This window comes from Cimex lectularius, unplaced genomic scaffold (assembly GCF_000648675.2).
Source record: "Cimex lectularius strain Harlan isolate CLEC.00 unplaced genomic scaffold, Clec_2.1 scaffold36, whole genome shotgun sequence".
Lineage (NCBI taxonomy): Eukaryota > Metazoa > Arthropoda > Insecta > Hemiptera > Cimicidae > Cimex > Cimex lectularius.
Window position 1 is genome coordinate 1,555,744 of NW_019392648.1, and position 13,682 is coordinate 1,569,425.

A 13,682-nucleotide genomic window follows, 5' to 3' on the forward strand; every position below is an offset into this window, starting at 1 on the left:
ACACAACACAACAATATCATCTAAAGATCCCTTCACACTTCCTGTAATCTTTAAATGCACTTCATATCCGCGAATCCTTCTCTGACAGTGGAGAATCAAGGTCCCATCACTGTTGCGAACCATATAAAAAAAATTCAAATTGTCCTTCTGGCTCCCAATCGGATTTAAACTCTACAGGACTGCTAAGCGTTCCAACCTTAATCGAATCCAATCCCTTCAATCTAAAATCCTTAGAACAATAGTCATTCTATGTTTCCAATCACACCATCCATACAGACCTAAGTGTTCATCTAGCCCAATCCCGCTACAAAAGGTGCCATTCCTAACTATCCCATCATCCAAACCCTTTTGTCAAAAACCTGTCCACGTTACCTAATAGGTAGGCGGCCCTTCGAAGCTCACTACGGTCGCCTACGGTGTAGCCCAACTCACTCATCATATTGATGTAATAACGGCTATCATCACTGGATGTTTGCTGTCCATGTTCCTATGCTATTGTTTATATGTAAGTTATGTGAAATTATCTGTTTACAACGCTTAGATGAAGGTGTCATTCCTAGTATTGTAGTCAGCACCTTCCCAAGAGACCAACTTATTTAATTCTGTATTTTTAATTACGATTCCTTGCCTAGAGCTTGACGAGAGGTTAAATTAGGTTAAACTTGTTCTTGTAACTTCAAATAAAGTTTTTAAAAAAAGGAATCCGCAGTTGAAGTTATTTAACTTGTATGTACTATGTTTACCTGTTGCATCAAACGAACGCAGTTGTAAAAACAGAATAAAAAATTTAAAAAACAACATATTGATGAGTGTGTGAGAGACAGAGATTCGAACAGTCATAAAGAAAAACTGAAATTATCCTCTTAGAAAAACTTTTCCTAAAATAATAGAAAGTCAATTTTTATAATTTTTTTTTAAATCTGGTAAAGTAAAATAATCAAGCATACACATATACTCTCACCAATATGTTTTTTTAAATATTTTTCTTTCTTTTTTTTACAACTGCATTCGTTCCTTTCTGCTGGAAACATGAACAGCAACCACCCAGCGATGGAAGTTGTTATTACATCTCTCTCTCACTCTCTCTCTCTCTCTCTCTCTCTCTCTCTCTCTCTCTCTCTCTCTCTCTCTCTCACTATGTATCTATCTTTTTCTCTCTCTTTATATCTCTCTCTCACTCTCTCTCTCTCTTTCTCTCTCTCTCTCTCTCTCTCTCACTCTCTCTCTCTCNATATATATTCTTATAAATTAAACGAAAACTAACTTAAATCTACACAACTGAAGAAATGCAATGTTTAACAACACGTCTGAGGACAATTAGTCTTTGAAAATTTTCATAAATACGTTATTAAGAAATACAACTTGTAGGCCTGTTTAAAAAAAAGTTTTTCAAATGGTTAGAATAGATTATAGCACCGAAATGCCAAACGATTCTTGTGAGAATAATTTTAACGTTTCAAAATTAGAACAAAACGAATTATTTTCTATGAAATTGAAGTCATAAAGTTACTAATTGCTACTGTTTTATATTTAAAGTACTTACAACTTTTAATTGATGAGATATAGGCTTTAACGTGTTCATTGCACAACACTTTTTGATAGAATGAGTCCAGAATATCGCGTTTTACGGATCACAGCTAAAAGGGTATTAAAAGATAAGAATGTTATACTAAACTTGTACAAAGGTTCTCTTTTTTCTCTTTCTTTTTAATTGGACTTATTACATGAATAGATAGATAGAAATACTTTATTTTACGATTTTGAGCACATCATGGAATATATAATTAAAGTACAAACAACATGGAATTAAATCCGTCTGTCGTCGGAGAAATTGCATGTGAAATCTGTGTAAATTGAAAAATTGAACATAAAACTCTGTATATACATGTATAATTGTAAAACATAAAAAAGTGGGGTCGTTGATGTGAGAGATGTGGTACCACTCTTTCGTTGACGGTCGCGGGTTCGATCCCTGCCTTATCCACTGTTGTTTTTAACAAAGGTGGTCAGTACCTTACGAAGCAACAGTTGAGTTTAATTGGTCTTATATTTTTATTTAATAGTATTGTTTTTGTTTTAATTGATTTCAGTAAACGAACTCCCCTGAATTTAAATCCGTCCGGCAAGTTTGGAAACAAAACAAGTCGAAAAGATCAGTTAATTTCTTCAGAATTCGGTTTCGACCAAGTGAAAAATGATGTGTGCCGGAAATTAAAAAGAAGAGGAAAAAAAAGTCCGGCCGAGTTGATTACAAGATAGTAGGAAAGAGGCAAGTTTCACTTTTGAGAACGGCCGGCCGTTGTGTAAATCCGATTCTGAATTGCAGAACAGCATCATCATTGTAGACTTATTCATGAAGGATCCGAGAAATGTGGAAGGATTTGTTTGCATATTACGGGCAAGCCGATCACGCAATACGTCCAAACGATTGTCTTCTGAGCGTACATTAAGAGCAGGAGGTTGGTGTTTAATTTCCTATAAATAGATAAAGAAAGGTTAACAAGTTTTGCCTTAGATGGATATTATCTCGATATTTCATGCACTATTATAGATGTGTTTTCCCCAGGTTAAACTAAAAAAAAGTTCTACGTTATAGAAGAAACCTACAATATACCAACAGCACAATACATACAATATTTATTATACCAACTAAACATTTGGGTTGGTGTATTTATTCGCATTTTCCCGTGAAAAATATAATTGAAAACGTGAAACTATCATTTATAGTATTGAAGATTTTAAACATCCAAACGGGTCTTGGAAAGGCTTCAAAGCTACGTTCTCTTGCTTTTTCGGGATAACTCAATTTCATAACAAAACCACATAATTTACCAACGAGGCCTATTCACCGGGTGCTAGTTTACCAAGGATGACTTGCTTGTAAGTTAATACTAAACCATAAACGATTTGGATCAGCAAACATCTTCCGACAAGAAATCATTCAATATATATCAGAATGTCAGCAATAAGTTCGAACCATAAAAAGTTTGATTGTTTCAAGATTATTTACAAAAAATTGTATATAAACAAATTCATATTTTTTGAACTTTTTGAAAAATTGGATACTTCATCCTAAATGCCTAAGTGTTAAGTAATAAAATTTGAACGTTGATACAATAAATTTAATCGATTGCTGAATAATTCTTTTAAAACTACAAAATATTTTCTTCGTTTTGAATAGTCATTTTTTCATTTTATCAAATTGTTTAAAGCTGTTTTATCATATAAATATATATTTTATATGAACCAATTTTTTGTTAAAGAAGGCTGTGACTAAGCTGAAGTATAATTTAATAAATTATACCTTACACTTAACGATTACATGTAGATGTCTGTAATTCAAACCAATTTCTGTCTTTGGGATTATTTATATTTTAAAAATTAATTAATTGTTAGCTAATCAATTGGTACTTCAAAAATAATATAATTAACGAGTAAATAGCTAGCTTACAGAAAAAAAACTCTCTTTAAAAACTTAATGCCATATTTGAATCATTAATCAATTTATCTTATAATAAGTATTAATCAAAGAGAAACGATTAAACCTACAAATATTATAACAAATCTATTGTACATAAGATATTTTCTCAAGTTTTAGCTTAAGAAACTCAAGCTGAGTTATAGTCTTCGTAAGTTCATCAGGACGGGATCTAAGCAAAAATTGCTCGAAATGTAGCGATAATATTTTCTTTTATATTTCCTTTGTTTCTTTTAACAACTGATTATTAATCTAAGAGAAACGATTAAACCTAAAAAATATTATTAGAAATGTAGTGTACATAAGAAATTTTCTTAAGTTTTGGCTTAATGAACTTAATCTAAATTATATTCTTCAAAATTTCATCAAGAAGTTATCAAATCTAATAATATTAAATTGCTCGAAATGTGGCGATAATTTTTTTTTCATTTCCTTTGTTTTAATTTTACAACTGATTATTAATTAAAGAGAAACGTTAAACCTACAAATATTGTAACAAATCTATTGTACATGAGATATTTTCTTAAGTTTTGGCTTAAGGAACTTAAGCTGAATTATATTCTTCAAAATTTCATCAAGAAGTTATCAAATCTAAGCGAGGAAAAGTGAAATATTAAAATTGCTCGAACTGCAGCAATAAATTTTTTTTAAATTTCCTTTGTTTCATTTTTACTAATGATTATTAATCAAAGAGAAACGGTTAAACCTAAAAATATCATAGTAGACGAAATTTAAGTGCAAAAAGTTTTCTTAGGTGTGCATAAATATATTTATCATGAGTTCTTTGTTTAGTTTTTACAAAATTACTGTTTATTTCGCAAATCTGCCCGTACATGGTGTACAGCAATTGGATGGAATATTTAATTAATTAGCTACATTTCTCATTCAATGAAGTTTTACTGAAAATATTAATTATTTGAAGATCGTGAGATGCGGTCTGGTGTGATTTAGGTTTTAGAAAAACATTTTCTTTATCCTGCCAACGTTTCAATCTTTATTGTGGTCATCTTCAGGGCTCAAAGTGTTTTCCGGTAGATGTGTCTGTCTTGTGTGTCGTGTTGAGAGTGAGAACACAACACACAATAATGACACATATACACAGAAAACAAACACTTTAAGTCCTGAAGATGATCTCAATAAATATCGAAACGTTGGTACGATAAAGAAAATTTTTTCTGAAACCTACATCACACTAGACCGCATCTCACGATCTCCAAATAATCATTGGTCACTAAACACCACACATTAAAATATTAATATAATTACTCTTATATTATTAGTAGGCACTTACTGGGAAGTTTATCAAGGTGCTGTTGGCCGGTGACGGGGCATAGGGGTAGATTGGATAAGCAGATTGAGTAAGATTGTTGTTGAACAGTAGCTGGTCGGATTGTATATCCGGAGGTACATCCGCAAGATCGTCGTCATAATCGAGGACGGCGTGGAGCGTCGTCTTCCCCCCGGGGGTTGACCCGTCCACCCTCGTGTACACACCTGGGTAAGGGGCTGCAAGTGGTGGAGGGCCGATGTACCCTGGCGTGTAGTTGCTCACGGACATCGCACTCCTTCACCGCACTCTTGACTGACTCGGAAGATTTTAGATTTGACATTCGGGCTACAGAAGCCCCACTCCTTTCCTCCACCTTCCCTTCCGTTCTTCCTCCACCTTCTTGTACACCTTTCATTCCGACAATGTTACTCTTAGTAGCATTGCCTCCTCTCTAAACCACTCTTAAGAAACGTATCTAGAGATCTACTGTATTTTCAATAAACAGTAGGAATGAAAAGAATACAGGATGTTTTTTTTATGAAATTAAGTCAAAGGTTTTTTAGTCTACTACATCTATAATACATAGAAATCCATATTTCCCGATCTACAAAATTATTTTCAATATATTCCTTGAATTGAAAGTACTTTACTGCTTAATAGTATTGTATTCAAATATGGTCGTGGGAACTGACAGCCGAATCGAAATATTGGGTTGTCCGGAAAATAATGCAGGATTTTGGTATTAAACAAAAAAAAAGAAACTAGTTACTTTAAAGCAATGTTCTTTAATCAAAATAATTTCCCATACTCTCAATACATTTCTCCCAACGTGTTGGTAACTTATTAATTCCGTCTGAGTAGAATTCAGAATTTTTAGAATTGATAAAGTCAATAAATGCATTTTCCAGTTCCGTTTGATTTTTGAATATTATGTGTTGTAAGTAGTGGTCCAGGTGTCTAAAAAAATGGTAGTCAGTAGGCGAGAGGTCCGGAGAGTAGGGTGGGTGAGGCAAAGTTTCATAGCCAAGCTCCAATAATTTTTGTGACGTTACACGTGACACATGTGGTCGAGCGTTGTCATGCAACAAAATGGGCCCTTTCCGATTGACCAAAGAGGGCTTCATTACTGCCAATTTCTGATGCATGGTATTAATTTGGTTACAGTATGATTCAGCATTGATGGTTTCGCCAGGATTTAAGAAGCTGTAGTGTATTAAACCAAATGAAGCCCACCATACCGTAACCATTACCTTTTTTTGATGAGTTGGGGGCTTTGGAAAATGTATTGGAGCTTCTCCTTTGTCGAGCCACTGTCCAGAACGTCTAGTGTTATCGTAGAGAATCCACTTTTCGTCACATGTAACAATTCTGGCCAGAAATGGGTCATTTTTGTTTCGACAAAGAAGTGATGCACAAACATCAAAGCGCTGATTTTTTTGGCGATCGTTTAATGAGTGTGGAACCCAATTTTCGAGTTTTTTCACTTTTCCAATCGCCTTGAGGTGGTCAGCGACGGTCGTTTTACTGACTTTGAGTTGCTCTGCAAGTTCTCGAACAGTTGTTTTGGGGTTTTCTTCCACCACTGATCGCAGAACATCATCATTAAGAGAGGAAGGCCTTCCACGACCTTCTTCATCTTCAAGGCTGAAATCTCCCTCCCGAAATTTTTTAAACCACCTTTGCACAGTGCACTCATTAACACAACCCTCGCCCCAGACTTGGTTAATGTTTCTAGCCGTTTGGGCTCCGCTTCGGCCGAGTTTAAACTCGTAAAAGAAAATCGTACGAAATTCTCGCTTTGACATTATAAGGATGACTGAATTATTTCCAAGTAGCGGAATGCTACAGAGGTAAACAAACAATATCATTTGGAAGAGGATTAATAAGTGTTGACATTCATACAAATGAGTAATCCTGTAAACGTAAACAGAATATTTTATATAGATTTTTTTTAATGAAAACTTAAAATCCTGCATTATTTTCCGGACAACCCGATATATCCGGTCCGCCTTGACTCGCTATGTTTTAACCATTTTATTTCTGGTTATCGATCATTTTGGTTTGCTTGTCAGACGCGTTTCGACATTTGACCATATTTAATGCTGGAGTTGTGTACATGCTTCTCTCTGCTTATATCCATGATGCGAGAACCAACACTGAAGACGGGGAAATGTCGCGTCTGGCTGACTGATCAAACTGAAGTGTGTATTAATTTTGATTAAAATAAAACAAAAGAATGAGAACTTATAAACTTATTACATTGTTACTTAACTTATAAGTATCTCGTTAGTAAAAGTTCCTTAACTATGTCTTACAGTTAAAGTTATAGTAGTTTAGAGTAGACAATTAATAAAAGGATTTCCCAGTATGGTCATAGGATTGGCAGAGGCCTCGATATTTTTCAGGTCCGCCCGTTCTCGCTGTCTTCAGCAAGGACCGACAATGGAGCTCCTCTGATGTTGATTGTGACTTCAAACATTCACGATTTTTCCGAACATTTAGCAAAAATAAATTGTTCTATTATGATATATGATGAAGGTGAAAATGGGCCCGAAAATTCTCCCTATGTCTTTAACAAGATCCCAACGATTGCCAGAATTTTACTTCTGAGGATGGAAAGTGACTATAGAGTCGATAATTTTTGGGACGAACTTTCAGCCTTTTTATGTACTAGCTTCGGTCCGACAATTCACGCTTTTTCACCGATGTAAAAAGATTATTCTTCATGAGGCTAATTGTAAAAATTCACAAATTTTGACAAAAAAGAACGTTTCTAATGAACTGGCATAAGGATTTATACATATATTTCCGGTCCGCCAATGCGCGCTTTTTTTCAACGATACTCAAAGATTATCCCTATGAGGCTAAGTGTAACATTTCACAAACTGTGGCGAAAAAAGACGTTTCTAATGAACTGGCAAAAGGATTTATACATATATTTCCGGTCCGCCAATGCGCGCTTTTTTCAACAATGCTCAAAGATTATCCCTATGAGACTAATTGTAACATTTCACAAACTGTGGCAAAAAAAAAGACGTTTCTAATGAACTGACAAAAGGATTTATAGACATATTTCCGGTCCGCCAGTTCTCGCTATCTTCAACAAGAGTGCACCATCTAGAGTTCCTCGCGCAAAAATCCAGTTATTTGAGACGAATTTTATTTGAATAATGCTAATATAAAAAAAGAAAGGACGAACCAAATGTGATTCGGAACATTTCCCTAGTTCAAGCTGCGCCACCAATTTTGACTAATTTCATAATTAATGAACGCTTAATAACTTTTCATCTTAATTAAATAACATTGTTAATAAAACAAAAGTATATCATTGAAAAAGGTGTCAACAATATTTTTTTTACAGTTTCAAATTTTCATATTGTTCTAGCGTGATAAAATGTCGACAGTATATTATAAATGTGATCATAGGAATTTTTTTTTATTGCAGCATATACGGTCCGCCCGTTCTTGCTATTTTTCCACTAACTGAAGAACATTTGGAACTTATGGTTCAGGGATGTGGTATTATTATTATTGTTTAAAATATTATAGCATTTGTTTCTCATTTAAATGCTGACTAATAAGTATCTACTGTAAAACTATACATTTTCTTTCTACTTTGGTTCACATCACTTGTTGGCCGTGAACGGCCATGTTAAGTTTTGAAACGAATTCTAAAAAATAAAGTTATTAGAGAAACAATGCGATAAACTTTCCTAAAAATAAACGAGGCTGCCAGCATGCGAAATGGAGTTGAAGGCAAACCTGAAAAAGTAGGAAGCCACTGAGGACACGAACTAGAATGTGACCTTTGTGCCCGCTAAATCGAGCGAACAGCACGAGTCCTTCGCAGGAAACAGGATTGTCAAGTGTCTGCCGTTGATTCAGAGTTCAAATATTCTTCTTTTCGCCGTCTTCTTCTTTTCTTTTGAAAACCACTTTTGCAAAAACTGTCTTCACGGTTCATTGTGCACGGCGATCTCGGTCAATCGGCCGGCCAATTCGAATTTTCGCGACATAAGAGTAGGCAAGGACGCATTTGCGCAATTTCTTGTTTCTTTGCAAGAGTAGACGGCCTCGAAGAGTTAATAGAGTACTTTCTTAATCAAATATACACCCAATATTAGACAGATTTATTAAAAATTTTTATTAGGGGGTGAATTAAAAAAAATAATTACCTTCAACACAGTGGCCATCTTGTTCAGAAATTGCACAATGGATACATTATTATTTTCTTTGCCCGGTATAATAGTAAAAATTTCTTTATTACTTGAAAAATGCAACAATTTCTTCATTTGTTCCTTAACTCCATTTTGGTACCTGTTGCTAAGGTAAGGTACATTTCTTCAGGTGTTATTCTACAACCAAAAAATGTTTTCTATGGTTTACTCATATTGTAATCAATAATAGTTTCTACTGATCTGATCATCTTTGCCAGTCAATCACTGGTTTTGTCTTTCAGATTTATTTAGCATCTCGCTATCAACAGTGGTTGATCTCTGCAAGTCTCTCATTTAAATTTTTCAAAAAAATGAAGTCACTGCTTCACTTCACCCTGCTTCCAAGCCTATAGATAACAAAATACCAAACTTCTCTGACATAAAAAAAAATAATAATAATAATAATAACAGGCAGACCAGGATCAATATCATCACCAGGATCATCTGGCTACAGGATCAATAAATATTTAGCTATTCAAAGGTTTATTTATTTTCTAAATCAACACTAAAACTACAAGTTTGAAAATATTTATAAAGGAAAAAGGGCAATTTAAAGTGTTGGATAAATTGAATCCAGCTTTTAAACATTTTTTACTCTTTATTTACATATATAATACATAAATATGACGAGAGGGCTCATGTGGGGTCCTAAAGCGCTATTTGTATCTTTAAAATAAAATGGCTTGAAGCCCCGTTTCCATTGTTGACTTAAAGACAACACTCAAACAATAATTTTTGCTGTGAAAGTTGAAATTTACAACAGTGACATAAAAATATAGCATATGACTTATAGACCTAATCTCTTTTTTCATTTATTATATTTACCTGAATTTTTGTACAAATGGACATTCAACTGTTTCTGTTAAAAACAGGTTTAACGTTAAAATAAACTGTAGAGGAAAAAAATTGTCCAAACCAAAGAAAGTAAAATTTTCAATGATTCTTTTACAATTATAACTCACTGTAAAAATGTCATTTCAAGAGAAATAGCCGAAAAATGAGTTTAATTCTTCATTTTCTCTCATCAAAATGGAAATTTAAGTAAAATTTTCAATTCTGAGCATAATAATCATTCCATGACAATCAAAAATAAAACGTTTATGTTTAAGGTCAAACAGCCAACAAAACTCTGAAGATAATTTTAACTTTTAAGATTATAAACTTTAAATTCATTAAGTTAAAACTAGACTCAACAGACAAATAAACTTCTAAAAACAAATATATTAACATTTTCTTTATTGTTTAATCCAAATTATACAGAATAAAACAAACTAACCCACTTTAATAAACTTACAGAAATACATCGGTCCGAAGTTACAAGGTAGATAGGGAATGACAAGATGTCCGTACCGTAGACCAATGTTGTGACTGTACTTATACATTATTTCTGTCGGTTCTAAAGCCCGTCTCATATCGCTAAAAGTAAATATTAAAAATTAAGTTAATTATTTATTTTTTAAAAAAAGGCCAGATAAGTACTTACACAACAGCTATTTTGTAATCAGTATCTTCCCAGATTTTTTTCAACGCCATGTGTACAACGCCATCATTTTGAATCGGAGAAAGTGAGCATGTCGAATAAACAACTGTTCCACCTTTTTTTACAAGTTTTAGTGCTGATCTGATAGTGAGTAGTACAGAAAGGAGGTCAATTTTTTATTAAAGTATAAAATATGTGAAAATAAAGCCTACGTTAATAGTTCTGACTGGACTTCAGGAATTTTGATTCTCTCTTTTATCCTGGCTGGTTTGAATATATTATTGTCAGGGTCTGAAAGTGAATGCCTATCATTTGTACAAGGGGCATCAACCAATATCTAAAAATTATTATGTACTTTTATTTATATTATTGAATCCAGTTTTATTAATAAAAAAATCACCTTGTCAAAAATATTTTTGCTATCTAAATCTCGTCCGTCGCTACAAGACAGCTCCAATTCTCCATTTTCCAATTTCTTATGAAAATCGTAGAAGAATTCTTGCATAACTCTTCTTACTCTATTGAGACGTGAAACACTTACATCATTTGCCACTAATTTGCCTAATGAAAAAAAATTAAGTCATTTTGCACAATACAAGTTGACAAAGTTGATATTACTAATGTTAAGCGTCTGCAAGCAGAGGAATGATTTTCCCCCTGGGCTGGAACACATATCCAAGACACAGTCACCAGGCCTAAGCCCCAGAGCCAAAACGGGAAGAAGTGAACCACCGTCAAGCAGATAATAATCTGTAAATTGTCCATATACTGTAGTACAATATAAAGTATAGCGAAACACAATAAAATAATATATAAATTTTACCTGATACTCCTGTGTCTCCTTTTTTGCTCATAGGAAACTTTGAAATGTTCCCAGTTTCAAACGTATAGACTGATAGGTGAGGTGGAAAAGTAATATTTTCTTGTTCGATAATTCTAATAGGGAAATCAGTACCACTTTCATAATATTGATAATGTTGAGACTCTAAAACCCAGTCTTCTTTCCCTTTAAGCCGGGACGTTGGAACAAATTCATAGAGTGATCCCGATAGTTTTCCAACTTCTGGATCAATGAGTCTATTATCACTAAAATACAATTTAATTTAGAATAATAGAAACAGTAATTTTACTGATGGTAACCCACTCATCGACTTGTACTGAACGAGTTTCATCTTTCACTTCAGGAACTTCTGGGTATATACTGCTTAATTCTTCATCTAATTTCTCCTCGCTGATCTTTTCCATTTTCATTTCTAGATTTTCATTTTGTGGCCTCGTTCTGCTTCGTCTTCTCCTTTTATGGCCTTCTGACTTGATTCTTTCTGCTTCGATTTCAAATAATTTTTTAATGTTGATTGCACCGAGATTCTAAAATCTGCACTTAGTAAACAGTCAATTATGGAATTTTAAACTTAAAGTCATACCTCCAAGGATGGGATTATGTTTTCTGTATCGCTGAAGTTGTTAACGACGGCGATATGCTTATTTTGAGATAGAAGGGCGACTCGGACAGACGGCCAGGCTTTGTTAAACACATTTTTGTAAAAATCATCAAAGTGTTCAAGGGCTTTGTCTGAGGCTGATTTCTTTTTTAATAACACAGACTGTGGAAAAAATGTATTAATTAAAAATAAATCCTAAGTTATAAAGAGTGCCACAACAATATTTTTAATTTAATATTTTTTAATTTAATTAATTTTAATTGTATTTTACATGCCTATACATATTAGTACATATTGCAAATGTAAAAATGTGATGACAATATGTTTTTTGCATAGTCATAGCAATAACACTAAGGCCAGCACTGGAACCGGAGACACAGGCCAGAAACCAACGAATATTGACACTCAGTGTGAAGGATTAATGAGGAAGGTCTTGAGGCCATCGTCGATTATGGCTGGCTCCCAAGATAGAGTAGAGGGCTTGAACAGTAGTGTTAGGATGGATGGAGAATATGGTGTGAAACTTTTGGAATCCTGAACGGTCAATTCATCGACAAAAGGAATGTGGTGGCAGTGATGCATAGTGAAATTAGTGATGTAGTAAGGAGCTTTGACGATTTGTCTGAGGACTTTTGTTTGGAAGTGTTGGATGGCTTAGCCCACAGTTCCACTCTCATGTCCAAATTGGTCGCAGTAAATTCTTGTATAAGGTTGATGATGAAGATAGATTTCAGTCCTAGAAGTCCTGGCAGTTGTCCAAGTCTTCTGCTAAGTTGATTTCTCTCAAGTCTTGTGTAGGAATTCCACATCAGTCTGCTGTTCCTAAGTATTGACTTGAATGGAAGTCGGTTTGTGGTTGATTGTTTTTTTTTTTTTTTTTTTTTTTTTTCAATATGAACTTACACACAGAGTACATTCTACGTCATTCAGTCTCATCCTCCACTTTTTGCTCATCTTTGATAAGGTCAAGGTGTTCTTGGATTTTGGGGATAGCTTTAATAGAGTTCGAGTTCCAGGACAAAATTGCAGTATTGTCCATACATAGTGATGAAGGTATTGAGGTGTGTAAAAAGGTCAGCAATATGCGAAATAAACAGAATGGGACCAAGGCCCCTTCTGGGATGCTGTATCGTATCAGTCTGATTTCCAAGAACTTGTTGCCGCACTTTATTCAAAAGCAGCAGTCAGTTAGATAGGATTTCAGGATAAGATAAGGAGTGGGTAGGAAAAGTTGCAGTTTATAAAGCATAATAGGTGTGCAAGTGTCAAACAAGTGTGTAAAAAAAACCGTAAAACTTTTCGTTTAATGGAAAGGGCCACTTGATGTATGTTGGCCCATAAATAATACATAGACTACGATTACTGCCTGGTATATTTAAGGTTTATACTTTTTATTATTGTATTGATTATTATTTAGAGTGTCAGTAAGTTAAGAAGTGTTCAGCACATTGAAAAACCCTAACAAAATAATTGTGGCAATGAAATTTTTGTTATTTATAATCTCAGCTAAATTAAGAGTTTAAAAAAACATTGAAATCTCCGACCAATATTCGTGTGGAAGGGAAATTATTTGTTTTTAAAAAGCTGTATGTATTGCAATATATGACAGGATTTTAAAAAAATTACCCAATGGTTAGGCCCGTTTTTCCAGCGCTTCTGAGAATAATTTACACCCTTGTTTCTAGCAAATTTAAATATAAAATCAATTTTCCTCATCATTTCTGATCAGTCGTACAAGGCATGAGGGCACAATGGGTAACATGTACTGTAGGTTACAATTATTGGTAGGTTATTC

The 13,682-nt window shown here is 33.9% G+C and overlaps 2 protein-coding genes and 1 long non-coding RNA gene across 3 annotated transcripts in view; all 3 read right to left on the reverse strand.

Moving 5' to 3' along the window:
• Positions 1-5,061, reverse strand: part of LOC106668433 (protein spaetzle 3) — a 44,027-nt gene extending 38,966 nt beyond the window's left edge. Inside the window, exon 1 of the mRNA XM_014397181.2 lies at positions 4,770-5,061. Within this exon, the coding sequence (XP_014252667.1) occupies positions 4,770-5,036 (267 nt within the window). The 5' untranslated portion in view covers positions 5,037-5,061. The remainder of the gene's footprint in view (positions 1-4,769) is intronic.
• Positions 5,062-8,362: 3,301 nt separating this feature from the next.
• Positions 8,363-9,306, reverse strand: LOC112128419. The gene is made up of 3 exons (XR_002911002.1): positions 8,924-9,306; positions 8,511-8,845; positions 8,363-8,419 (listed from the first exon to the last, which is right to left on the reverse strand). It is a non-coding gene; the product is annotated as an uncharacterized LOC112128419 (long non-coding RNA).
• A 237-nt stretch (positions 9,307-9,543) lies between these two features.
• Positions 9,544-13,680, reverse strand: LOC106668463 (5-methylcytosine rRNA methyltransferase NSUN4). Its single transcript, XM_014397260.2, has 9 exons — positions 13,514-13,680; positions 11,870-12,049; positions 11,590-11,813; positions 11,269-11,531; positions 11,064-11,195; positions 10,846-11,006; positions 10,658-10,782; positions 10,449-10,586; positions 9,544-10,381 (listed from the first exon to the last, which is right to left on the reverse strand). Exons 1-9 carry the CDS (start codon positions 13,604-13,606, stop codon positions 10,237-10,239), a joined length of 1,461 nt encoding a protein of 486 aa, XP_014252746.1. The 5' UTR covers positions 13,607-13,680; the 3' UTR covers positions 9,544-10,236.
• Positions 13,681-13,682: the final 2 nt, after the last annotated feature.